The 27,593-nt window shown below is 33.4% G+C and overlaps 2 protein-coding genes across 2 annotated transcripts in view; one reads left to right on the top strand and one right to left on the bottom strand.

Moving 5' to 3' along the window:
* Positions 1 to 19,947, top strand: part of LOC120328997 (uncharacterized) — a 54,912-nt gene extending 34,965 nt beyond the window's left edge. The window contains exons 45-72 of the mRNA XM_039395596.2: positions 73 to 336; positions 1,038 to 1,188; positions 1,474 to 1,610; positions 2,290 to 2,401; positions 3,024 to 3,169; positions 3,743 to 4,012; positions 4,407 to 4,658; positions 5,230 to 5,343; positions 6,253 to 6,393; positions 6,493 to 6,750; positions 7,174 to 7,372; positions 7,753 to 7,862; positions 8,027 to 8,134; positions 8,327 to 9,050; positions 9,613 to 9,728; positions 9,936 to 10,078; positions 10,819 to 10,942; positions 11,330 to 11,584; positions 12,435 to 12,624; positions 13,006 to 13,106; positions 13,695 to 13,839; positions 15,921 to 16,099; positions 16,704 to 16,820; positions 17,030 to 17,146; positions 17,697 to 17,723; positions 18,071 to 18,146; positions 18,222 to 18,262; positions 18,997 to 19,947. Coding sequence (XP_039251530.2) covers positions 73 to 336; positions 1,038 to 1,188; positions 1,474 to 1,610; positions 2,290 to 2,401; positions 3,024 to 3,169; positions 3,743 to 4,012; positions 4,407 to 4,658; positions 5,230 to 5,343; positions 6,253 to 6,393; positions 6,493 to 6,750; positions 7,174 to 7,372; positions 7,753 to 7,862; positions 8,027 to 8,134; positions 8,327 to 9,050; positions 9,613 to 9,728; positions 9,936 to 10,078; positions 10,819 to 10,942; positions 11,330 to 11,584; positions 12,435 to 12,624; positions 13,006 to 13,106; positions 13,695 to 13,839; positions 15,921 to 16,099; positions 16,704 to 16,820; positions 17,030 to 17,146; positions 17,697 to 17,723; positions 18,071 to 18,146; positions 18,222 to 18,262; positions 18,997 to 19,121 — 4,742 coding nt within the window. The 3' untranslated portion in view covers positions 19,122 to 19,947. The remainder of the gene's footprint in view (positions 1 to 72; positions 337 to 1,037; positions 1,189 to 1,473; positions 1,611 to 2,289; positions 2,402 to 3,023; positions 3,170 to 3,742; positions 4,013 to 4,406; positions 4,659 to 5,229; positions 5,344 to 6,252; positions 6,394 to 6,492; positions 6,751 to 7,173; positions 7,373 to 7,752; positions 7,863 to 8,026; positions 8,135 to 8,326; positions 9,051 to 9,612; positions 9,729 to 9,935; positions 10,079 to 10,818; positions 10,943 to 11,329; positions 11,585 to 12,434; positions 12,625 to 13,005; positions 13,107 to 13,694; positions 13,840 to 15,920; positions 16,100 to 16,703; positions 16,821 to 17,029; positions 17,147 to 17,696; positions 17,724 to 18,070; positions 18,147 to 18,221; positions 18,263 to 18,996) is intronic.
* Positions 19,948 to 20,576: 629 nt separating this feature from the next.
* Positions 20,577 to 24,810, bottom strand: LOC120329016 (U3 small nucleolar ribonucleoprotein IMP4-like). Its single transcript, XM_039395619.2, has 7 exons — positions 24,404 to 24,810; positions 23,753 to 23,861; positions 22,879 to 23,072; positions 22,572 to 22,704; positions 22,181 to 22,335; positions 21,425 to 21,593; positions 20,577 to 20,833 (listed from the first exon to the last, which is right to left on the bottom strand). The coding sequence occupies exons 1-7, from the start codon at positions 24,404 to 24,406 to the stop codon at positions 20,730 to 20,732; spliced, it is 867 nt and encodes a 288-aa protein (XP_039251553.2). The 5' UTR covers positions 24,407 to 24,810; the 3' UTR covers positions 20,577 to 20,729.
* Positions 24,811 to 27,593: the final 2,783 nt, after the last annotated feature.

A 27,593-nucleotide genomic window follows, 5' to 3' on the forward strand; every position in this document is an offset into this window, starting at 1 on the left:
ATCACAGACAATATATAGGTTTTGTTCTGCAAATTTAAACCTTCTTCATCTAAACCACTATTTCATTCACAGCACCTCCTGTGCCAACTAATATAGTACCAAATAGCATCACCACAAATAGCATGCAGTTTACATGGAATGATTCTAAGGGAGCTACAGGTTATGACGTTATATTGAAACAAAAAACACCTGATGGACCTTCTCAAAATGTAACAACATCAACTGCTATGCAGTCGTTCAGTAGTTTAACAGCAGGATATGTTTACACAATTACAATTCGGGGCAAAAATACTGGTGGATTTAGCCTTGCTAGTGCAGGGGTTGACCAAATAACAGGTATATATATATATATAGAAAGAGAGACAGAGATAATGCGAATTGTATCACCTATAAACTTTGTTTAGCTGGAAAAATAAACTAAACAAAAATTATCCTTCATTGCTAAATATCTGGTTCAAATGCAATTAAAAACTAGATTTTACTTTTTTGCTTTACATTGTTAACAATTAGTATGTATGATTTGTGGAGTTATTCTCCACATTTCATGAAATCTGAATATATTTTTTCATGATTTTTCAAAGGCTCGACTGAAACTTTTGCTCAAATGCTTTTTCGTGAAACCTGAATATATTTTCTCATGTTTTTTCAAATGCTCAAAAGAATGATCATTATTATGAATTGCTTTTATGAAAAGCCTGACTTTGTTTAAATGAAACTACAGTATAAAATACCAGATTATCAACCAGGTTTAGCCATTGTCATTTTTCCTAAAAATCCTGAATTAGTGCACATTGACCGACTAATTGGTAATGAATAATTAAGAGATATAAATAATAAAGAAATAGTTACCGTAGTCACATGCTACTCCAACAAACTACATTTGCTGGATGAGTTTCACATTCTTACTTAAAATTCAAATATACCAGTATGTAGATTTATGGGAAAATGCTTGAATATTTTAATTTTTGTGCTATTCATTACACTAGATAGAATTACCGCAATTGGCATATACCTCTGACACAAAACATTTTTTAAAGTTCCAAGCCCAGTACAAGATCTTCAGCTCAGGAATGGTTCATCTCAAACTAGTTTTAGATTGCAGTGGACAACAGCGACAGGAGCAGCCACATATGATGTCACATTAACTAAAAGTGATGGAACTGGAACACCAGTTTCTAAACCTGTCTCGTGAGTGTTTAGTTGTATTGAACATTAAAAATTATTCAAAGCACACAATTTTATTAAGGTTTTGAATACCATCTTCTTACCCCTTGTACAGCACATTTCGGTTTCATTTGTGATAATTTAAATGGCCCAAGTTTTTTCTTAGTTAAATTATGAAACACACATTGATATTTCGGTAGTTTCATATAACTCATTTATTTCTTTGTGAGTGCCTCAATATTTTTGATGAATTTTTTAAGACTAGGTTCAGAATACACAAGAAGTTGTAAACTTTTGCTTTAAATTTAGTGATGGCTTTGCCGATTTTGGATCAAGTGAAGGCATAACAGCTGGAACAAATTATACTGTATCAGTTGTTGCCAAAACTTCTACTGCTGATGGAATACAACAGGCCAGTGAATCTACGCAGTACATATTTTCAACAGGTATAACGAAAACAATGATATATATATAGATATTACATGATTTCTATGTTTATCTATTGTATCAATGTCTAGGCTTAATTTAACATCTGATTTAGATTGTGATATTTTATTTTCATCGTGCAAGAATCAATGTAAATCAATAAACATACATAATAAAAAAATGACAAAATGGGTTATTATGATGCAGATTTTGATGTAAAAGCTACAATTTTACAGAGGTGAACATATCAACTCTTAACTTTAGAACTGTAACACATAATCTACTATAGCTGCTATAGGTTGCATACAACTTCTGCCACTGATTAAATTTTATTAAATGATGTTGAAATGCAATTTGTCATTTGGAAAATTTTTTCCTTCCAATTAAAAAAAAAGGCTCAAAATCAAATTTAACAATTTTTAAATTCTGGGTTCACTGAGTCCAAGATATCAACATGCGCTCCAATTTTGAGAATTTAGAAAACACAACTATGGCTCTGACAATAATACTGGAAAAAACTTCAATTTCAGGCTTCAACTCTACAACTCTGGTTATTATCATTATCATTCATAAATGAAATTAAAAAAACTTTGTAACACTTATATCAGAACATGTTAAGCAATTTAAATTCATTAGCATTTTTGATCAAATAATGATAGAATATTTGTGTCGATACGTGAATTTTTTTTTATCGTACAGCACCTTTGGATCCAAATACACCAACTGAAGACAGCAGTACAGAGACAACAATTACATTTTCATGGACTCCAGATGCAACTGGAGCGAAATTTTATGAAGTTGAGGTTTTAGAGTAAGTCGATTTGTTATGATCTTCTAGTCCTATTACCTGCCCAGAATCTAATTTTAATGATGGGAGTAAATTGCTTGCTATTATTATCATGCGGTTCTCCATACATTCCACAGAAATCTATTTCATACTGAAGACACTCTTTAGAATTTTTGGTCACTCGAAGATAATTGGTGGTTAATTATAGTTTTAGGAACTCAATATATGCACTAAGGTGCATAGAATAGAAGGGAGAGGTAATTTCATAGGATAGCTCAATCATATGGTGAAACACACCTCTTGTTCAGGTACCAGTCCATGTTAGATATAGGGTTAGTCAGCCAGTTACTTGTTCTCAGATGAGCTTGATAGTGGAGGAATTCATAACTGACCGGCGGTTAGGTGAACCACCTTACAGCGGTGAGGAGTCAAACAGAGTGGCAAACGTATTCCTAATGTTCATGTTACGCCACACTGCCAAGCATAAAACGTATTAGGCGCCTTTCTGATTGATTGAAAATTATTATCTTTTGCTCCAGTGACTCTATTCAATATCTTTGTTTTGGAATATACTTTAAAAAAATATAGTGAAAGGACTTTGTTATGTTATGTGAAGTGCCTTACAAAACTATTTTCTATCGTTCAGTGGATCTACAACTGTTAAGAAAGTCAATGTCACAGGGACAACAACAACAATTACTGGACTGACCAGTGGGACGCAATATACTATTCAAATCAGAGCTATAAATGACTTTGGATCAAGCCAAACCATCAGTGGAACATTAAGCACAAGTAAAATTTGTTTTGTTCGCTTTGTATGATATTAAGTATTATCATATCAGATCTATGATCATTACCGGTAACTCAAAATAGTAATAGGATAGGTTTTACATATTTATCCTGGAGGAGAAAAAAGCCAATAAGATTGCTTAACCTTATGGCGTACCACGGCCTCTCATCTGGTTACCAGCCCATGCCGGGTATGAGATTAGTTAGACAGCTATTTTATTTTCTGTAACCAATGAGCAGTTACGTGAACCACCCTACAGTGGCATGTCCAGAGATCTTCTTCCACATAATTGTCCCCCACAGGAGTCGAAGCTGCGAATCGCAGCAGGGTATTCAGAGGCAAATGTATTCCTAACGCTTAGCATGATGCGCCACACCGCCGAGCTGAGTTAACAAATGTATATACATTTGTGTATAGTGAGGTATAGAAACATGTGTTCACATTATAGGCAGTAATGAACACATGGACAATGTTGACATGCTTCATATTAAATAACTCTATCTCAGTCAACAGATTAGGATTTGGGATATATATGCAATAACAATAAAACCTTCTGTAATTTGTTTTTATTTTAGGACCAGGCAGTCCAGATTTCAATACAACTGATATAACAACAAACTCAATAAAACTGGTATGGCTTGCAATACCTGGTGCACAAGCTTACAGTGTAGGAGCGAAGCGTACAAGTGATAACGTTGCCATTAGCGTTAGTCCAAACTACATTAGAGTACCTATCATTGAAACAACAATCACTGGGCTTTCTGCTGGAACGAATTATACCATTACTATGACGACTCGTGGTGGTTTCAGAGACAGTGCAGATAATTCGAAAATCCAAATTACAGGTCAAGCTAGTAGATTTTTGTTATTAAATGGTATATCTTTAATTTTTTCATACTCAAATCTATGAAAAATAGAGATATTGATTGGCTGAAGTAAAATTTAATGTCATAAACACGTTACCTGAATATTTTTTAAACATAAGATGCATCATATTGTATCCATTTATTTTTGGTTGGTTGGATTATTGCATAGCCTTATATCTATGAAGTTACAATCATAAAAATGTTTGCGAGCAGAAAATTCTGGAGGACTTCTAGAGAGAACTACTGCAATGAATCACAATTTTCTTATATATACCGGTAGTTCAACCATTGCATAGTTTTCATTAATTTGTATATATTAGAAAAAAATATTTACAAAAAGGGCTTGAAAAAATATATTACTATTTCATTTTAGTTCCCGAAGCCCCAACTGTATCACTTGCTGCCAGGGCAACAGACGCTTTTCAGTTTACATGGAATATGATCACGGGTGCTGATAATTTTATTGTGTCATATAAAAAATCGACTGTTGCCAGCACCACAGATTTAACACTAAATAATATGTCGTATACCATTTCAAGTTTGGAGTCAGGAACTGCGTACATGATTGCAATAAAATCTGCTAACTCAGCTGGATCAAATGGAAGTCCAGTTGAATATAATACAGGTAAAAATGACAAAATTTCCACAATAATATCTAACGATTACAAGTGTAGAGATTGAAAGTGGTACCTTTACTCACAATACGAATCAATAGCCTTTGTATTTATCTTGTTACACTCTGAGTGATTTATAATTAATTCTGTTTTATTTTATTTGAACATACTGATTTCATGTTTTGAGAATTTTAATGTGAAAAATTATTGCCCTTCAGCAATACGAAGGGCTCAAAAATGTGGGCACAAATGTTCAATGATTATGCGACTTACATGGAAAAGTGGATGATAAACCAAGTTCACAAAATTAAAACAGAGAACAGCCATGACATATATGTCAGTCATGGTCGGCAGAGTAAAAAATTAGTTTTCATGAATTTCAATATTTAGGGTGAAATATCTGGCATTCTGACCACATCATCCATTTTTCAGTACTGAAAATATAGAATTGATTGATCCTTTAGTTACAAAAAAAAAAATTTTTCTTGCAACAAAACAGTAAAACTAACAACAGCACAGCACATTAGTGAAATGACTCATAGGGCCATTGGTGTCCAATAATGACAATTTTTTGTGTTTAAGTGATAAGTGCTGGTCAACCTGCGATCACCATTTCAAGTGAAACAACAGATGGATTCACTGTTTCGTTCCCTGAAGTTCCGGACAGAAATAACTTTGACGTTGTTGTTACTCCTGGTAAGAAATTTTAGTTAACTTTATAATTTTTGTTAATATTTTAATGTATTGAAAAAAGTCAACACTTTAACATGACTGCTACTTTGAATTCACTGGCATCTTACAGGCATCTAATCCATTGGCAACTTTTATCATAATCAATAAATTGTAAACTATATACCAGGAATGGCAAACCTTTTTTAATGAATGAATCAAAATTCTATTTAATTCTATTTTGATCGTGGGAAGGAAGACTATGAGTCAAAGGTTATTGTCTGCAGCAAAGAGAAACTTGCTGTTGCATCTTCCCCCAAGTCCTATATTCCCTTGGTATTGTGTATTATCAAGTTTTTCACGTGCATCATCAGAAATGAAAAATTCTGTTGCTCGATTTATGAAAATCATGTCCGAAAACATGACACACATATGTATATACATACAGCAAATTAGCGAAAAAGTTTACAATGCTATGGTAAATCTTTTAATAGTTTGAATGGAAATTCCACCATGAAAGAATATTATTCTTCTATCTGCTTCCATTCTCATAAAAGTCAATATCATCTTGTTTGGTTCACACATTAATTTTATTGTTTTGTCATAAACATTGTAAAAGCATTTTGCCAGTATTTACATAGTAGTTCACTTGTTGTTAGATTGAATCACTTAATTAAGTTGGCTTCATTATCAATTTTTATCAATAAAATTTTATTATGTTTCTCATTAATTGGTGTCTTGGTGGGACACTAGGGTTTGCCGTACCTGATATATACCATAATAAATAAATTCTGAAAATAATAAGAGCAGTTTTCAAAATATTTAAATTTATGTCTTTGCAATTTCGAAATTACAAAAATTGCTACAAATTTTCTTTTAAAAGTTAATGCTTAACAATAAGCTCACCCTATAGTTATTTTGCTGTTTTTCTATTAGGCCCAAAGACCGTTTCTACTTCCACAAATTCAGCTGTAATTAATGGATTAAGTCCAGGAACAACTTATTCAGTCACTGTCTTCGTTAATTATAAAACTGTTGGAAGAAGTTCAGGAAGTACAGCTGTCTCAGCAACAACTTGTAAGTTGCCAAAAATATATTAAGTTTTTATTTTGGATTGGATAATTATTATGTACATATTGAGTTTTTGTTACAGTTGACATTTTGAATCATTTACAGTGGCAGTGGCTCCAACCAACTTTGCTGTATCAAGCAATACACAGAACGAAGGAATAACTCTAAGTTGGACAGAAGTATCTGGTGCAACGAATTATCAAATCACAGCAACAACATCTACTGGATCATTGTCTTATAATTATACAACATCACCTCAACTCATACCAACAGTACTTGGATCTGTTTATAACTTTTCTGTTAGAACAATAAATAGCGATGCCATGTTGGGACCTGCGGCTACTCTTGATTCAATTTCAGCAGGTTTGTTTTTGTAAATATTTGATTCACACAAATGAGAATGTCTTGAAAAAATAAAAAACATTATTTTGATTCTGCTATCATTATCTATATTTGAATAATCTTGAATTGCAGAATTCTGTATTGTATCTAATTTGGTTAAAACATTTATGGGGATTTTTTTTGCAATAAAATGTCATAGAAAAAAAGTATTTTCAAAGGGTAGATTCTTCAAATAGGTTTGTTTGAATAGTATTTATTTGAATTTGAATTTTCAAGAACATATAGGGACATTATTATTCTGGTTCATGTTAAAAAATCATTATGACTTAATTACGACCTATGATAATTTCAGCAATAGAAGTAACTGATTACTATTTATTACTATGTTGCAAATTTTTAGAGCAGTATAGCTACAACCTTGTTTTAAACTCTTTTTTCTCACAGCGGCTGTAAAAGTCTTTGATCTTGAAATAACATTGAATTCCACTTACACATACTCAAGTAATTTGGCTGATAAAACATCGTCAGAATTCAGTCAGCTTCAGATTATTGTTGTAAATGCACTCACTATCATTTTGAATAATTGGAGCGGATTTGTAAAAATTGAAGTCAATGAATTTTTGAACGGAAGCGTGGTTAGCAGGTAAGACTATGATCGAGTCAGAAAAAAAAAATACATGGAAATTGCTAATTGTTGTTAAATAAGTTAATGTATGCAAAGTTATTTGGTGATGCGAAGTAATGTAAGTGCAAGTGCGAAAATGTACAGACAATTTGTAACATTTTTATCATTTTTTATATAATGACAAAAAATGACGATTTTAGTGGTCAATTGTAGAAGTATGTGAGTAGTCAACAACTGTATCATCTTTGGAGCAATAATGTCAGTTTTCTATATGTTAACAGTGTGAACTTCTCTGTTCTGTCTGTCTAAACACAGTTCTATGTGTTCTGAAATGAATTTTGTATTGATAATTTTTGCACATTCTGAATTGAATTGATTCTGTATATAATGTATTGCAGGACAAGTCTAACATCCTCATCACCAAGTGACACTGCTACATCAGTTGCAAATCTATACACGACATCCACATCAGATAAAACCACTTTTACCACATCCGGTCTTACAACAGGTAAAAAAAAGTGTTCAACATGTAAACTGCAGCCATTTTTGCTGCTGTTTTTGTTTATTTATTGGCCTTCAATACTATTGCATTGATGAAATATTCGAGTATCTCAGCTACTGTCCTGATTGGGCTATTATATACTAAATATAAACTGAATTATTTGCTTTTAGATATAAATGAATGCATCAACTCCCCCAGCCCATGCGACAAAAATGCTGATTGTGTTAATACTCCGGATGCATACACCTGCACTTGCAAAACTGGATATACAGGAAATGGTATGCATAACTTTATGATCGTTCGAGTAAAATTAAAGTGATCAACAATTGCTTGTGTTATTATTCATTATCTGATTTTCAATATGGAGAGACATTCTATGCTCCCTGCTTCCAAACAGTAAAATATATATGCAGCTGGGTTATGCCTCCCAACACAGTCCTGAGTATTATATCTGTAATTTTATCTTTCAGGCCAAACATGCACTAATATCGATGAATGCAGCGGAACAAGTCCGTGCCATGCAGAGGCAACTTGTCAAGACCAGCCAGGTACATACATTTGTACTTGCAATACTGGATACACAGGTGATGGTACCACATGCTCAGATGTTAATGAATGTCCATCAGCATGCAGTGGCACAAGTACATGTGAAAATACAGTTGGCAGTTACAAGTGCAACTGTGAATCAGGGTACACATACAGTGGTACAACATGTGTGGATGATGACGAATGTTCAACAAGTACTCCTTGTGATACAAATGCACAATGTGCCAACATTCCTGGAAGTTTCACTTGTTCATGTAAAACTGGCTATACTGGAAATGGAGTTACATGTTCAGATGTAAATGAGTGTTTGAGCACTCCTGGTGTTTGTACGGCAAATCAAGTCTGCACAAATAATCCAGGATCCTACACCTGTCCATGCAAAACTGGTTTTGTAGAAAATGCAGCAAAGACAGATTGTGTTGATCAGAATGAATGTACTACTAACCCTTGTCATGCTGCAGCGTCATGCCTTAACAATGTGGGAAGTTATACATGTACTTGTAATTCTGGATTCAGTGGTAGTGGTTCTTCAACTGGGGATGGATGTGTTGATATTAACGAATGCTTGGATGATACTGTATGTAAAGCAAATGAAACCTGCACGAATACTTCCCCTGGATATTTCTGCTCCTGTAAAGTTGGATTTTCGTGAGTATCATTCCTTTAAATTGCTTTATGTCACTCTGTAATCTGATTTTATAATGGCCCTCCATCTATTAGTTGGTATCAAAATTGTAAGAACAGGTATTCTTTTGTATTCACTCCTCTTAATTTCATAAAATTTATGTACCGGTATGTTCCTATGTACGCTGCATTAACATAACATGCTTTACATAAATTTAATATATGAGTGCCAAATGTAATGCTAGTTACCAGCTGTGCATGTAACCCATTTGCTGCAATCTTCAAACGTCTAAAACAAAAAAAAAAACAAAGTCCGAGTTAGTCGATTATCACTACATTCCAGATCAGATTTGTGTGAACCGCACAATCTCAACACTGGCCTGAACAAATATCATTAGCTACTCCAAGCAATTCCTTTAAATTTTTTTATAAAAAAATTATAACAATAAAAATTTTGATGTACAAGAGTTAGATAGTTATAAGCAATCAAACTATTCAGTGTGTACTAAGCTTCAACTGATCAAGTGTTTTAATTTTTATCTAATCCTTTAGTATATCATAAACATAGCTGGATATTTTTTCACAGTGGAGATGTGTCTACATCGTGTATTGATATTGATGAATGTGCTTCTGCAAACCCTTGTCAACCAAATGGAGTTTGTAGCAACAGTGTTGGATCATATTATTGTACTTGTAATTCAGGTACCTAAAGTTCTTTTTTTTATTCAAAAGTGTTTTAAAATAGTTATTTTTATGTTCCCCCTTTTTTCAGTAACATTGTGGATATCCCCATTTATTACATATATATATCTTATGTCTCGCTAGTTTTGAAGTTACTATTATGAGAGTATGAACCGAATGTAAACTATTCATTGATTTCGGTTGTTACTATCATTGTTTACATCACAGGTTACTTTGACAATGCTGGATCATGTGACGATATTGATGAATGTTCATCAAACATAAATGTTTGTTCTGACAGAGCCAATTGTGTAAATGAAATTGGATCATTCAGATGTGACTGCAAACCAGGTTTTAGTGGAAGTGATAATGTATGTATCATATTTTTGGAATAACGAGACAATTTTCTGGACCAAATTTTTGGTCTGATTCTATGCGGTCAGCTTATTGGGTGGCTCTTCCTATTTTATTTTTTTGGGGTCTGCTAAATATTAGATTTAGACCAGAAAATACCACAAATTGGGGACAATACTATGCCTTCAACAGTTTCCATGAATCAGCTTTCTCACACTGTGAATCTGGAACATCTCAGATGTGAATATAATATGTGACATTGACACATCTGTGTTTGCATCACAGGCAAATTCAATTACTGATAACATCATGTCTAATAAATCATGAAAACAATGTCCTTTGGCTTTACCACTCGTACTGTAAACATTTCAAAGAGAGAGAGAGAGGTTTTATTGGTGTGTAATGGAAAGAATAATAAGTAAAATAGATTCGATAAAAATAGAACAAACATTGGTGGTTAACTGATAAACCTGATTAACAGAAAAAAAAGTAACACACTTTTTCTGCCATTGCTCATTGGGCATTAAAAGGAAAGTCTCATTTTTAAAGCTAAAAATTGGGATTGGCTTATTAGTCAAAATACAGTAATTTAAATTAATTTTAGATCCAATTTATTAATCATATCATGCAGTATCTTTATTACTCAGCTTTATTGGAGTCTAATTGGTAAAAACTTTGGATTAATCAAAATTTACACCTCGACAATTGACTTCTGAAATATATTGGAAGGTTTTTTAATTTTGTATGTTTCTTTTAGGTATGTGTTGATATTGATGAATGTCTAGCATCACCTGATCCATGTTCTACAGTATTGAATACAGTGTGTGTTAACAGAATGGGGAACTTTTCCTGTGATTGCAAGCCTGGTTATTCATTGATTGGTAAAACCCAGTTATATTTTGATTATATTTAGCTTTTTAACATTAAACTAGGTTTTCACAGGAAAGCAATGCTAGATGATTGAAATAAGTATTTAAATAAAAAACATTGAACAACCATCTTTTAGCATCAAATTTGACAATATTCACCATTTTGTAACTTGATACTGAAATCCCTATAAGCATATTATTTATATAAAATTCATCTTCTCGTTGGTCTTCATTTTTAGTGTATCTCTAGCATCGATTACTTTAAATTTAGGGTTCTTTGACCATTCTTGTATTATTATTAATGATGTCCTCCTTTTAATATGTAAATTTAGAATACACCTCAGAATTTTATTATGCATATGGAAAAGACGTTTTTACTACTATTCCTACTATTTTTAGGTTTGGCGTGTACAAACATTAATGAATGTGAATTGACACCAAATCCGTGTGCAAGCGATCGTGTTTGCGTTGATAATGAAGGAAGTTATTCGTGCGACTGTCAACCTGGATTTAGTGGAACTAAGTGTGATGATGTGAATGAATGCTCACTAGGAGCCGATAATTGTAATGCAAATGCAGATTGTGCAAACACAATTGGATCTTTCAGTTGTAGTTGCAAACAATATTATGCTGGGGATGGTGTTACTTGCACAGGTGCATATTGTCTTTGTAAATAATATTTGCTCTTTATTAGTTTTCTTCCTTTCTTTCACCTACGCTCACTGATTACGCTCAGAATTTTTATGAAATGAGAATATTATAATGACATAGATTTACAAAAAGGTGGTACTAGCAAATATGGCACTTCCTACCTTTATGTGAAAACAATTAAGTCCATGGATATTGAAAAAAAAACGTTCAATCAATGGGTGCCACCCAAGGGCACCCATAGATCTTCCATTGGGTCGCTTTTTTTTCTCAACAAAAGCCTAATAGCTATTTATTTTATTTTCTAGTAACTTTTATTGTTTATTTTATATTTGATATAAAAGTGTTGCTCGATAGTAATTGTATATGCTGAGAGTACCACATGCCACGATTTCAAAAAACTCGCTGACGACAAACAAATAATAATAAATAGATAAATAAAGAAATAAATGCAAAAATGATTGTCTTTTTTGTATTAGTAATTCAATTTTGTGACCATAGAAGCGCTACATGCTTAGTGCGCTACACATTTAGTATTTGAGCATATCCTTGGGTCTCGAGAGTTTATAAAAAAAAAATTTTAAACTTGAATCACCAGAAAAAAAGGTTGGGAACCCTTGCCCTAACCAGGTGCAGCTCATACTTTTGTAGTGGTATATATCTGCATCAGTATGTCACTCTCAAGTTAAACTCCAAATTCTATCATTTGGTTTACTTATCAGTTTATAAATTCTTATATAGTCTAAAAGTTTTGCATTATAAAAAAGCAGCAGTCTTTTAACATAGGGTCTGATTACCTTGCTGTAACCGCTGATTTGCCTGTTTGAAAATGCCATTTTTGCTATTCATATTACAGCTAATATAACTACAGTATATATTGAACAAACAATCACAAAGTATGAATATTCTGCTCAATTAACAAGAGCAACAACAACAGAACCTGAATTATCAGCAGAAGTGAAAAAACAAGTTGAATTGCAGTTTCCTGGATTTACTTTCGTCTCTGTTGTATTCACTAGTGGAGCCGGTACATCCATCAATGCATTGTAAGTTCATACAATTCAAGTCTATGCTTCCAAAAACAAAACGTATCTTTTTCACCGGGATAAGTATCTAAATCCTATCCTAAGTATGCAAGAAGTAGAAAAATCAATAATTTGATTAGTTATTGCTATCAAATCTAAAAATTAGATTGTTTTATATGCTATACCTGTACGAATAATTTTTATTAATATAAAACCTACTACAACATTTGTCATATTATCTTGTTTGCAATTCAACTTAAAATGGTTTCTACCCTAATGCAATCATGAATATGCTTCATGATGCTAGTAGAAAGGGGCTGGAGTTTTTGCGGATTCCAGAATATCATTATACTGCCAACAGTTTTAATCCTCAAAAAACCTATTATGTTTATTTCATTGCAGATATGTTATCCAAACTCTGATGCCAGTAACATCACCAATACTGTCATATTACTTGCCAAATGTTGGGGACACAACTTTATTTTCAACAACACCTGTGCTTGGTATGTTTCATTCACTAGTAATTATTACTTGTTTCATTCATCATTTTCCTATAGAAACATACGCAAAGTTATTGAATTTCGCTAATATTTTTATTCTATAACCAGTGATATCTGTGAACTCTTTCTTCATGTTGTCATAGTTGTATTGCACTATATCAAGATATATTATATTACAACACTTTTTAATAATTCTAATTTCTGGCTATTAATTGACTTTTCTGGTATTGTTTTGGGATTCTGTTTTAAAAAATACACTTGAGGCACTACGTTTGGAATCAATGTTATCTATCAATTGTTGATAGGTGAGCTCATTCCATAACCAACTTGAGGTTGTGTTAGCCATCCTTCTTCTACCACAGGTTAATTATGAAAAAATATTCTCGATATATTATTCTCGACTCAACAAGGCTCAGCTTTGCAGGGGGATTTTATAGGTAGTTAGACTTGCTGAACTTACAAATCCAGGTTTCTTATATGTCAGTAGTCACACTATGTCTTATGTAAATGAGATGGCACTGAGGACCCCCATTATTGATGTTGGTGTGACATAATGACTATCTTATTATTCTTATTTTTTTCATTTTTCAGCTCAAAGTTGTTCTTCAACTACATGTTCTGCTCGTGAATATTGCTTCGAACTTAACAGTGTACAAACATGTGTATGTAGAGCTGGATATAGTGGGAATGATTGCGCTGATATTGACGAGTGCACCACAAGCAATTCATGCAACTCGTATGTTTCTTCCTATATATTAATTAATGAAATAGTTTAACATACAACTAGCTCATCATCTATAACAGTGGTTCCCAACCGCCGGTCCGCGAGAAATTTCGTTGTTTTTATGCCATCTCAATCGCTTTACCGTAGACAAAGTTGCGTTGGCTCATTACGCAATTCTCTTCCTCCGTCATATTGCGACATCTTGGCACCGATCATTTACACTTCTCGCTTTTTCGGCTCCGATTCATCGCGAATGCGCTCCATCAAATCTCGCAAAATTAAGAAGCCTAAAAATCGGCACGCGTGCTTTTTCTGTTCTGCGTGCTTTTCCTGATTAATATGACCATCCATATGAAACGTAATGCATATCTCCTTGTTTAAACCTGAAAACAGTCAAGAACAGTATAATATTCCAGTAAGATATGAACATGCATAGGTCTTTTTCAGACACAGTAGTTTTGAGCCTGTTGCCAAGTTATCGACAATTTTGTCATTGTAATGCAAATTCATTTCGTTTGAGGCGTAGATCAACTGCGGAGGGATTAATATGATGAACCCAATGAAAAAGAAAAGGCTCGATTAAAATGGCGATTCTACTTTACATTCCAGATTAAAAAAGAATTACTTATCACAATTTTAGATGATAATGAATACCCATCGCCAAGTCATCGAGCAATCAAACTGTTGTTCGTCTTTTCAGCCAGTTAATGCGTTATGCGAAAAAAAACATTTTCATCACTAGATTCAATTAAAACGAAGCAAAGAAATCGGCTGCACGCGGCTGTAGAGCTACGTGTTGCAAAAGCTTCTTTGAGGCCTCGTTTGCAAACTTATAATGAAAACGAAACAGCAGAAAAATTCTCACAGGAGTTAATTGTGCATGTTTTTAATGTGAGATATTTTATGCGTGCCTTTCTTACGCATAATGGGTGCCCAGCACTGTATTTCATTATGAGCAAATATATGGTATTATTTTATGCTCCCCCATTTTTATTTTTGGTCGGCACATTATTTGATAGTTTTTTCCCGTGTGGAATGTTTTTAAATATGCTTTTTTGTCTAGAAGCATATTAAGTGCCCGAAATTGCATTATATTGGGAAAGTATATGTTATTCTTTTCTGTTCCGGCCATTTCAATTTTTTGCTGGTCCGCGAGTACATTTTATCTAATTTTACCGGTCCGCCGGGGTAGGAAGGTTGGGAACCGCTGATCTATAATAGTCATAAATGTAAAATGCATTTTTAATGTCGTGGATTTAGCAGTATTTTTATTCCTGATTTATAGCAATGGTTCTCAACCGTTTTTGTTGAATTTCTCTCTCGCCTTTTTTAAAAAGGACTTTATTTAATTAATCTTTTACGGGTCGTAAGCTAGTATTGTGCGATAGTCAAGTAGCACTCTCACTTTTATACAGTTCAGTAGTTTATAATATGTGTGTATAAATAAATATTATGGTGATATAGCAAGGAAACTTTTTGGCATCTGGTGATCCAAATATAATTGAAAAGAAAGGAATAAGGAATAAATATAAGCTTATAAAGTGAATATTTTGATGAAAATGATCAGGAAAATGTCACAAAAATGCTTGCTGTGAAGAACACTACTCTTACATAATAAAGTCGAGTAAATTTTTACTCATAGGATATAAAAAGATAAAAACAACTGATTGATTTGCTATGAAGATTTAAGTAAAGATATGGGTGGATTAGTAATTTTTATTACTATCTAAAAAGTTGAAAAACCATGAAATTAAAATATTCCTTGCAGAATTAGGATATTAGAATATTTTGCAACTACTTTTCTGCTCGAACCTAAAATAAGCTTTTAGGATTATGTCTCAAATTGAACATTGCATTGTAATACTGCGAGGCATATTTCGCCGGTAGTGGGTTTTGATATAAAGGTTTTTTGTTTACATAATGTATCAAGTTTGAAATTAATTTATTGTATGTAGTGTTGGCCACTGATGTATCATCGCGCTAATGCATGAAATATCTATATGCCATAGACTTCACAAAATGGATTTCAACCAAAACCACATCCAAGTGTTTAACACTATCCTCATTTTTATTCCTAATTTTACAAAATATAGACTCGCAACTTGTGGCAACACAGAAGGAAGCTATGCTTGTTCTTGTCAGACTGGATATGAAGGAGATGGAACTGTTTGCTCTGATATTGATGAATGTTTAACTGTAACTTGTTCTGCTAATTCGGGATGTGTAAACAATGCTGGGTCATATGAATGTGAATGTAATACTGGATATACAGGTGAATTGAGATTTCTCATGCTATTTTTATCATTGTTTTTTACTTGATTTATTTTCTGCCGTTTCTGTGATGGTAATAATAATCTGTTTTTAAGACTATACAGTTGTATAGTATTTTTAGGTATTGGTAATTTTGGTATTGTGTGATTAATTTATTACACCCGCGACGTGATTGTGTGTAAAAGGTAACTGTCACTAAATTGAAATAATATTCAATAAACTTTAAGCGGCTCGGCGGTGTGGCTACACCTCTGATTACCCTGCGTGTATCAGCAGGTTCGAATCCTGTGGAGGAGAATTATGTGCAAGAGGAAGGATTGCTGAACTATTCACCATAGAGTGGTTCACCTAACTGGTTGTGGGTTACGGCTTCCTTCACCATGAAGTTCATGCATCTGAAACAAATATCTGGCTATAGGGTAACTAATCCCATATCCAACATGGACTGGTAACCGGACTTGAGGCCGTGGTACACCCATATCATTAAGTTAGAGCATTTCCTCTAATCATATGGTATTACCATGGAAAAGATGTAGCCGCTCTGATTATACAGTATATATATTTATATATATATGTGATTACAAGTTCCCAACCTTAATTTACAGGTGATGGAACAACTTGCACTGATATTGATGAATGTTCAACTGTTACTTGTTTTACTAATTCTCAATGCAAGAATAATGCTGGATCATATCAATGTGAATGCAATGATGGATACAGAAGTAAGATCAAACTATTTTTTTAAAATAAATATGAGTTTTGAATTTTTTTTTTTCATTTTCATTGACTTTCAATAACTGTTACTATTGTTATATACATCATAACTGTGCCCTACAACTGTGATAGTGTGTTGTGACAGTATTTAAATATTTTTTTCTGCTCAACTCAAAATATATGTATTTTCAAAACCTTCGTAAAACTGAATTCACAGGCGATGGAACAGCTTGTTTTGATATTGATGAATGCTTGACTGAAACTTGCTTCACGAATTCTGAGTGTAAAAATAGTGAAGGATCATACAGATGTGTCTGTAATGCAGGATACATGCGTAAGTTCATATAATTGATATTTATCAAGCTGGCGATGTGTATTCTTCAATTTGATGTTTTAAAAACTTAGGGAAATTTCTATATTATACAAAGTATCAGGTCAAAGTTGAATCTCTGCTCTTGTTTCACAATGTTATTTGGAAGTGTTAGATTTACGGTATGTCCTGAAAACGACATTATCCACTAGGGATAAACCTGCGATTTTAATTTCGAGGAAGTCCGACTCTGGTCAGACGAAACGTTACAGAAATAGATTTGTGTTAGTGTGCAGCTGGACTCCTTAATTGGATAGAATAGTCATGTTTATTCCAGCTACAGTATCCTTGCAGTATACGCATACGAATCCACTAGCATAAAGGCATAGAGAAAAGATAGGAAGTTAGTCTCGCGCAACCCAACTCAAATTTGCATCATATACTATTGATAATTTTGTGAAATAAATCTGTTGCCATTACTTCCATTATTTCAAACAATTTGGCACCAATGAATTAATCCTCTTAACATTCATATTAGTAATGCAACATAGTAAAAAATCCTTTTTGTTAACAGTCGATTCCAACAACTCAACCTGCATTGGTAAGTTATCTGCATTTCGGAGCAGTAAGTTATATATATAAAATGATAGATTGTGCATAGGGCTTAATTGGGGACAAAATATAAAAAGAAAATATCTCACAACACTAATTTGCAGACAAATAAAAATCTTTGCACTTGCAATCTGCTCACTACATACATACATGTTAGCTTTACTGCACTTAATTACATTTCAAAGGCTTTATGAATTCAGATGTGTTTTCTGTGTAAGAATCGAAAGGTTTTCTTTATACCAATCAATAATTCAAGAAAAAGGATTGCAATTGCTTAAAACAAGTGAACTAACCACTTTTCACCAGAATAATAAAACAGAATATTCTATCTTTTAGCACAATGTACAGAAGCATATTGCAACAATGGTGGAACATGCGTACCATCTACAGACAGCGACACACCAACTTGCTTGTGAGTGGATAAATATTTTTTCCTCTATTGTAAACAATAAGTTTCAGTTCTGATAATGTTATTATATGTTTCTAGATGCACTTCACAATTCCAAGGCACCAAATGTGACGAATCATGTAAGTCACCATTTTATCTTTTGCCAGGTTCTATCTTAACTCATGGAATATACAATGACACCTCGGTAGTCAAACAAAATTCGTTCAGGATTGGTGTTCGAAAAACAGAAACTTTTCCATTTTCTAAATTATTTGAGACCTTTGCTTTCTAATTGCTGTCACTCTCTGAGCAACATTAGCTTTCTTGTTAATTTTTTTTTTTCAAGAACCTGAAATCGCGGAAATGGCAGACTTCGCCATGCCATACTGTAAACCGAGATTTCGTAGTTCACAGTACAAGTATTTTTTTTTCCAACTCGATAGTTGTTTCCACTGTTTTCCTATTCTCCTTTATCAATACTTTTTTGGAGACATGATCAACGGCATAAAAAGCAATAAATCACAAAAATTTCTCAACATGTGTTATCCCGCTAACCTTCTGACTTGAACTGAATCTTGTCGAATGGTTGAGAGCACGTTTTGGGTGGCTTCATCTCACTCGGTGGCGTGTTCAAGATTCGAATTTCCCATTCGAGTACTGCAGCATTTTTGACTCTCATTTTTCGGTCAACTATCCAATTGTTAGAGTGTTGACTGTCGAGTCTTTCGACCACCGAGGTTAAACTGTATAGCAATATGCATCATACCTTTTATTTCTATGTGGTTCCTAAAATAGTTAGAATGATCCTTATATAAGTTTCAAAAATTGAATAAATAATCCTATTTACGGCACTCACCCAGTTTTATTTTCACAGCCATCTACCGAGACCTTGCCATTGCATTTGGTGTAATCGGAGGAATTCTACTTATACTGCTCATTGCAGCAATCATCGTGTGCATAGTGAGGAGAAAGAGAAATAACATGGACTTTGTACCATAAAATTAAAAACTGTCCTTCTGATTACCGTAACAATGTATATAAACCACATTCTATATCGATCACAATTTATTTGTTATTACTCATTTTTTGAAGTGGTGATGGATCGATTCTTTATAACCACACTGATCCAGAAAAAGTATCATGAAAATTGTAGGTTCTTTATTTTGGATAATGTTTGTAAAATTTCTGATAGATTTTCTTTTCTACCAATAATAATTCTTTAAAATAGCCTAATAATTCTAATATGTTATGCTGATTGAACCAATACCTGTGGTTCAATACGCACAAAAAGACATGTGCAGTCATACCATTCGTTAATCCATGAATCCTAGGTTTGTCCTCAAGATGTCTCCACAGGTAAGACAACATCGAAAAAATGAATTCAAAACTGTCATACTTCTCAATTGAACAAGAGGAGGTGTCAAAAATAACTGGTAGAATATTAAATTACACAAGAGAGTGAAAAAAGTTTCAAGATGATCATCAATATGTGTCTCACTTTTATTTTTGTTTGCACTAGCTTGTTTACGTAGGATAATTTACTGTGGCTTTGTACCCTAACATCTAAAACTGCAGTTTATTTTTAAATTAATCTATGCATAAGTATATAAATGCAATAATCTAACAGCACAGAATTATATATAAATCTGCACTGATACAAATAGCTTATCGCAACATAGTTCAGGTTGTGTGGATGACAATAATATGTTAGATGAAACACGCTTTTTTACATCTCTATTATTGATAATAATACTGCCATAGTTGTTTTAATGTTCAATAATTATGTTTTCTTCAAAATAATTGCTAATAAAATCCCTAACACAAATGACTGTTTTGAATTATGCTCGGTCTTTTTTTACTTCCATTACACAACAATCAAAATGGGTGCTTATTGATTGTATGAATAGAAAGAGTCGATGGTACAGCACGAAGGAAATAAAAATATTTGAATCGAAAGTATCAGTATTTTACAATATTAGAGTACACTCAAATTAAAAGTCCGAAGAGCAAGGAATATTGGTAAACTATCAATTACAAACTTGCTGAAAATGCGGCGATCCAACAATCAAAGCGAACACTATGCCTGCCCTAATAGACCAAGATTGTGAGGCTGTCATCAAAGCTACAAAACTTGGAAAATCGAGCCTGTCAGATGCTAATTTTAGGAATCGATATCTCACTCCCATCATTCTGCTGTCGTGATAGCAACAATTAGTATTTTGCGGCCCTCATCCAAGATAGCATATAAAGTTCGGAAGCGCATGAAACATGATCATCATATTATTCTCAAACAAGGGTATTTACCAGGCTCCATCTATACTATAACCAATTTGTTACAGAGTAACATAAATATGCAGCTTGATTGAAAAATCAAATTTGCTTCGTCGACCTTGCATCGATTGGTCGATCTTGGTCATCCCCACCAGAAAGTGCCATCTTTCTGTACAAAGACAATCTCTTAAATCCATGATTTTATTATTTTTTAAAAAGAAAACATTGGCATTGCATTACAAAGTAAGGTATTGTTGCAAGAAAACTGATGGCAGTTTAGAGCATTAAAAAAAACTTTGCAGTTATTCGAGTATACAATACAAAGTATTCGAAATGTCACAAAAATTTCCTTTTCTTAGCAGTGTTCATGTATGGATGTAATCTCCATTCTGTGTCTGCAGCATCTGCTTGATCCAACGTACCAAGCTTGATTTCATATACTGCAAAAAGTACAATATTTTTCATCAATTGAAAAAAAAATTATCAGTTTTGTGGGTTAAAATGGGCTAACATGTGTAAACATGCAATTAATTTAGTATTATACAACCTTAGATGGATGAAATTTAGTTTTTAGCGACCAGACTCAAGAGTTCCCTCCCAATCTAGATTTTTCTATTTTCAAGGATTCACAGAGTCTCATCAGAAACCACTATTTTATTTAAACTTCATGACATTATGATAAAAGATATTCCTACAAAACTAAACCAAGTGGGGCAAATTCAATGTTATTTGGTGAATTAAGGAAAATCAAAGTTTGGAATTTGGTGCTATAAATTCCTGAGTGTCCAGCAATGTACGGCTATTTCTACACATACCGGTATTACTTTTACAAGGCTATTACAAATTATATACAGAATTTGTAAAATGCATTTCAATAATTTCAACAACAGGGTGTGGTGATACATAGACTTATTAACAGACCCATAGTTTGTGAGAAATTAATTAATGCATTGATTTATCCAGGGTAGCTTGGGTTGAAGGTCTCAGTATGAGACAAAAATAACATATTTGTTTAATAATGCTTCGCTCACATTTTAATTCAAATCTTGGTCCAACTTCTGTTAATTCAACTGTTTTACGGTCTGGTTTAGAATAAACATGATGACGAAAAGATATATAATCATCTTCATTAGCAAACGTTACAACACGTTTTGAATCTTCTTTTGGAACAGGAAATAAACTTTGAAGAATTGTTTTGACCTGAAAAATAATAATGTAACACTTTTGTTCCACAAGCGCTAAAATCAGGTATTGAAAAACAAAAACTGTTTTTTTTTAATCTTAGTTCAATATTCATTATTTCAATTGCGACTCACTCCCAGTTTTATTGGTCGAGACTATTACAAGAATGCCCACTTTCAAACTGATGACGAACATTAATTTAACCTCATATCATATAAAATATACACCCCATTTTTGACAAAAGGAGCTGATTTAAAATCACAATAGATCTGGAACCACAGCATATTTAAAATGTGGCTCCAGGTCCGGCTGTTTGTATTTGCATTAAAAAATGATAGACATGGAAAATAATTTGGTGGTTAGAAGCCGAAGTCGATAAAATTTCTGGTAGATCTGGCTCTAGCTCCAACAAAATGCCATGTTTCCAGACTTCTTCTACACGGCCATGTTTGAAACCACAACAAAAATGTAATTGATCGCAAGCATTGCATCGATTTAAACAAGCTTAAAAATATTTTTTCTGAAATTTGAGATAATTTTATAAAATCTGAAACAATGTACAGTTCAAATATTCTACAATCTTTATTCAAAACCAATATTCCTACCCTTTCTCCAAGCCTTGAGTTAAAATTATGAAATATTAAATGCGGATATGCCTCGGACATCGTACCAACATTCGGAATATCGTGCCTCATAATACAATTTGACATATTAAAATATGTAGTTGGTCCATATGGTAAATGTGAAATTATCAGTCCATCTGCAACAGAGAAATATAATTGGTAATTATTGCCTGTAGCGTAAAGATGACCTGTAACATATAGCCGGCATTTTCGCAAATTAACTTGTGCAAAAGATATAGCAAAAGAGCCATAAGTATAATAAATCTTCATACTAATCGCTTTTTTGGTTTATTATAAAATTTCAATATACTAGAAGCTGAACAAAATTTATTTTTAAAATTTTTCATGTGTACACCTCTTAAAATAATCTTACCAGGTTCTCCTCTATGTTCATGCAGAACAATAAAATCTGTGACATCATTTGCCTTGCAAGCTGATATAAGAGCCTTCATTTCATGATTTCCTCTGTTGAGTCGTTGTGCATTTGGAAACATTAGTTTTATTTCCTATAAAACAATAGATTGGGCTTGGATCGTAATCTCAATGATTTTAGTATTAACCTAACTCAATGATGAAGGGGTTAGTGTGAGAAACTGATCAAGGGAGTTTCAAAAAAAAAAAAAACATAAATTTCCTATATACAAAATCAAAAAGTGGGTCATTTGAAATTAAAATGGTACTTTTGCAAATTGCTTCAGTTTCGAACTTGGATCATGAGAAGTAGTAATCATAATTTTTGGATCTTCTACTCCCACCCATCTGTATTCATCATCAATAGAATTAGATACACCTGCAGCTCCTTTATCATCAAATTCTAATTCTGATTGCAAGGCCAATGCATCTTTTCGGAGCTCAGTAGGAATGATTTTGTTTTCTGATGAACAAAATATAAAGTCAAGATAATAATTACATACAATATATTATAGATTCATATTCATGGGGTTCAACTTTAAATATAAAAAGGGTGATGATACTAAATTTTGCCCTTTTTTCATTTTATGTATTTATACTATCTTAGGGTTGTGTACAGCAGTGTGCAGAGTCAGAGACATGGTTTCGACTGATATATTTTCACCAGGAGTAGATTCACTAAGCGCCCGAACCTCTGTCAATGTAACCCAAATTTAGGATTCTTCTTTGTCTGACTGTTGCTAAAGTTGACATGTCTTCGGTCCCCTATATTTTATCTGATTAATCTGTGCCTATTTGCTGGACAATAATTCCAATCAGACTGTCTAATCTATTGTGTAGTTATATAGCAATGAGATCTTATGGGGGTTTTACAGACTTGGCAGAATTTTTTATCAAATCATACCATTGTGCAAATGAAATATCAAGATAATATTAATAAACTGAACATGTTAGGATTTCGTTTGAACAAAGATAAAATATGATGCAATTGAGAATTTTTCTGTTTTTCAATAGTTTGTTCAAAAACTACTCATCCACTTTCTCCCATATCCAACAGAAGACTGCCTCCAACTTCTCACAGATGATGACTGATAGAGGAAATATTTACAATACTAGAAGCTTAATTTTTACTAGTTTAAATACCATCTAATGACCGCTTGAGTTTATCTTTCTTCTCTTGAATTGTTCGTCTTTTGTCTTCAACAGACTTACGATACAAAAACTCCCTTCTTTCTCTGGCCTGGCGACGAAGCTGTAAACATATTCAGATATTAAATTCATCTATGACATATTTATTACAAACGAAAAAAGAAGGGAAAATTTCTCAAAAAACTAAATTGCCAATTATATTGAATAAGAAAGTGAGCAAAAAATTAATGTTCTTGTGTATGAAGTAATCTGTTATCACTAAAAATTAGGAAGAGAGAAGAGAACAAAGCATCTAAATTATACTTTATTTTCCCGATTTTTCCATTATTCTGTGTGTTTATGTTTTGTGTGTACATTATTTGTTCTGTGCATGTTTTTGGGGAAATCGAAATTATATTATTACTATAAAAAACAGCACCATTTTGGCAGTGCAGCAGTGTGACCTAAAAGTGACCAATTATTCAGCATTAGATCCCTAGTGTCCACCACTATTTGTTATGCATTGAAATACGCAGGACAGCATTACATCTATAACTTGAAAGTTGTGTTTTTAATCCAGGTTACAATACAGTTTGATTAAGTTCGGATAAAGTGATAGTTCGATCAAACCATCCTCGCGTCATGCAAAAGTAAAATCCTTCTCACCATTTCTAATGCTATGATTCACGATTTCTTGTATGAATTGGATAGTCAGCTTTATAACAAGGATCTAAAGGTAGTGATAATAACTACAGAACTATAATAATAAAGAAATATTAAATATAGACAGCGTTTCAGTGTAATATTTTCGTCACATTTTCGTATTTTGTTCAATCCATGTGTGAATATATCGTAACTTTATACTGTCTACCAGTATACGGTATATAGCGGGGGTGGCCAACCTGCTTTCGACCACGATCGACTAAAATCTTTAAACTAGCTAGCGAACGACTGATCGGTAATATTGTAATAGGGTCATACACAAAAACTATTGGGTACTGAATATGCAGATAACTGCACACATACATACAAAAAACTCTACCGCTGTCAATAAGAAGGCTTTGTGGGAACATTATTATTAAAATTGACACAAAATTTGTATTTTTTTGTTCCATTTTTTTGTTTTGTTTTTGTTACTTTTTTGCAATTCTCCGCTTGCTTAAAATTAACCCAAATTGGGCATTAAGATGTCACTGCTACCATTGCGAATAAAATTTATCACACTACTCTTTGAGTAAGACATTAAATTTCGCATACTGCAGAAGTTATTGTAGGATCGTTTGTCAATCAAGACACCGATATTCGGCACTTCATTTCTAAACCTTGGCAGCGGCAAAACTTGCGTTTGTTACTCAATACAGCAATACTGCAATAATATGCTCTATCGGGCTAGCACGACTCAAATCAGCAAATACTGCTTGCGCATAATGTATTTTGCGCATGTACGGGTACAGTACTATATATTCATCACGATTTGAAACGCGCTACTGGTTCAAGACAATTTTTAGGAGTATTCCATTAAAATTCACTCAACACAGTAACATCAGACGCGATGTTACGACGCAAACTGCTCGAGACGTGGCGAACGACGTGTTGGTCACCCAGGGATAGGTACCGTAACGTAACAAAATTACATCTAATATCTGTATATGTCCTACTTATAGAAAACTAAATATTTTGACCCCATGGCTCTGTCTCATTATCCAAAGCCTTGCTACTGCAGAACAAGGCTATTAAGCAGACCTCTGTGAAGCTTCGGAATTCAGCGACCCGGGATTCCGGAACTGAAAACGGTACACCTCGATGGAATAGACAGCTCAGTCGGTCGAGTCGACCAAAGTGACTACACTTTGGAGTCGACATGACACACATGGCACATGGCAGGCACTTATTTGGCGAAGAACCATGCCACGGAAATAGGAACCACGTCACAATTTTGTGAAGGCGTTGTTATATTGATTCTAAAATTTAAACTATGATAAAATTTTATGAAAAAAGCACATAAATTCGTCATGACAGTTGTTAGATGGAGAGGTGTGTAGCTTTATATTTACGTGTTTTTCTATACTTTATATTTTACTTGTTGAAGACGGACGTGTGTAAAGGTATCGGGTGGAACTGTTGTTAAGTGAGTATGTATTATGTACGTGGTTCCAAATGTCCACGTTTGCAAATGCCCGTGGTAAAAATTGCTGCAGAGTGCAGACGCAATTTAAATTGAGTTGTTGAAATAAGTAGCTGCAAATGTCCGAATAATTATCTCCCTGCTATCACAAATTGCCAAGATTTATGAAAAAATTTTATATCATCGTCTCAAATATTATTTCGATAAACATGGAACTTTGAGCCTTTCCCAGTTTGGTTTCCGAAACAACTATTCAACTGAGCTAGCCATAGCACGGCTCAAAGAAATGATAATAGAAAATAAGGCCAATAACAAGATCACATGTGCCATCTTTTTGGATCTTGCGAAAGCTTTTGATACTGTTAACCACCAAATTTTACTAGATAAGTTATATCATTATGGCATTAGAGGAAAGGCATATCATCTTATTGCATCATATTTAGGTGGCCGCAAACAATATGTCCAATATGGGGATTGTATCTCTGAAATGGGCCTTATTGAATGTGGGGTCCCCCAGGGTTCCACGATTGGCCCGCTGTTATTTCTATGCTACATAAACGATCTACCTTTGGCATCTACTTTTCATTCGACATTATTTGCCGATGATACTTCTCTGCTAAAGTCAGCATCCTGTGGTTTAGAACTCCAAACTGTGGTGAATCATGAACTCCAGAAGGTCGATAATTGGCTTAAAGCGAACAAATTATCCCTAAATTATTCTAAAACAAAATTTATGTTGTTTTGTGATAAAAAGCATGGTATTTCCACATTTAGAGTTGGCATTGGCAGCAACATTATAGAACAAACAAAATCAATTAAATATTTGGGAATTACAATTGATGACGAACTGAGTTGGAAGCCACATATTGCCGAGTTATCCAAGAAATTATTGCAAACTCTTGGAATATTTTACAGGTTAAGGCATATTTTGAAATCTAAAACACTTAAATTAGTATATTTTAGTCTATTCCACTCACGTCTGCAATATGGTCTGCTAAGTTGGGGCTCAGCATCAAGGTCTTCCTTACAGCCAGTTCATGTTTTGCAAAATAAAGTTTTACGATGTATGGCATTTGCAGAGAAAGTTCGTGTAACTAATTTGCAGCTCTACTACCAGTATGAATTCCTACAGCTGTCTGATATACATACGCTAGAAATAGCAAAGTTCATGCATCGGTAAGAAAATGACCTTGTCCCTCCTGTTTTTAAACATTATTTCACCTCATTAAAAAAAGTGCACAATTACTGCACCAGGTCTCAAAGAAACAAAGTTTTCTTTACTCCACAAGTGTCCACTGAGGTGGACAAAACATCTTTGAAGTATATGGGTGTACAGGTCTGGGGCAATGTTCCACCTGAAACTAAAAAAAGTTCTGTGCATGTTTTCAGTAAGAAACTGAAAAAATATTCCCTACTGAAATATTCTAACTTGTCCTAATATCTGTAGTTTAATTAATTAATATGTGTTGAAAACTGCATTATATAAATTACTACATTACTATAAATTTAACTGTTTCATATAAACACTGCACACTGAGGGTCATAGCCCTTTTTTCCAACTCATGTATGTATATAGGTAATAAAATTGCTGTCTTCTTTTCTTTCATTGGCGTCAATTTGATGATTTCTATGTTCGACTTTAAAAGCCATTGTTATTGATATTTCTATCTTTTGAATTATTGCTAAACACGTCATAATATGTAATTGAGTATAAAATCTTGCTCCCTTGAT

Source organism: Styela clava, chromosome 7, assembly GCF_964204865.1.
Source record: "Styela clava chromosome 7, kaStyClav1.hap1.2, whole genome shotgun sequence".
NCBI lineage: Eukaryota > Metazoa > Chordata > Ascidiacea > Stolidobranchia > Styelidae > Styela > Styela clava.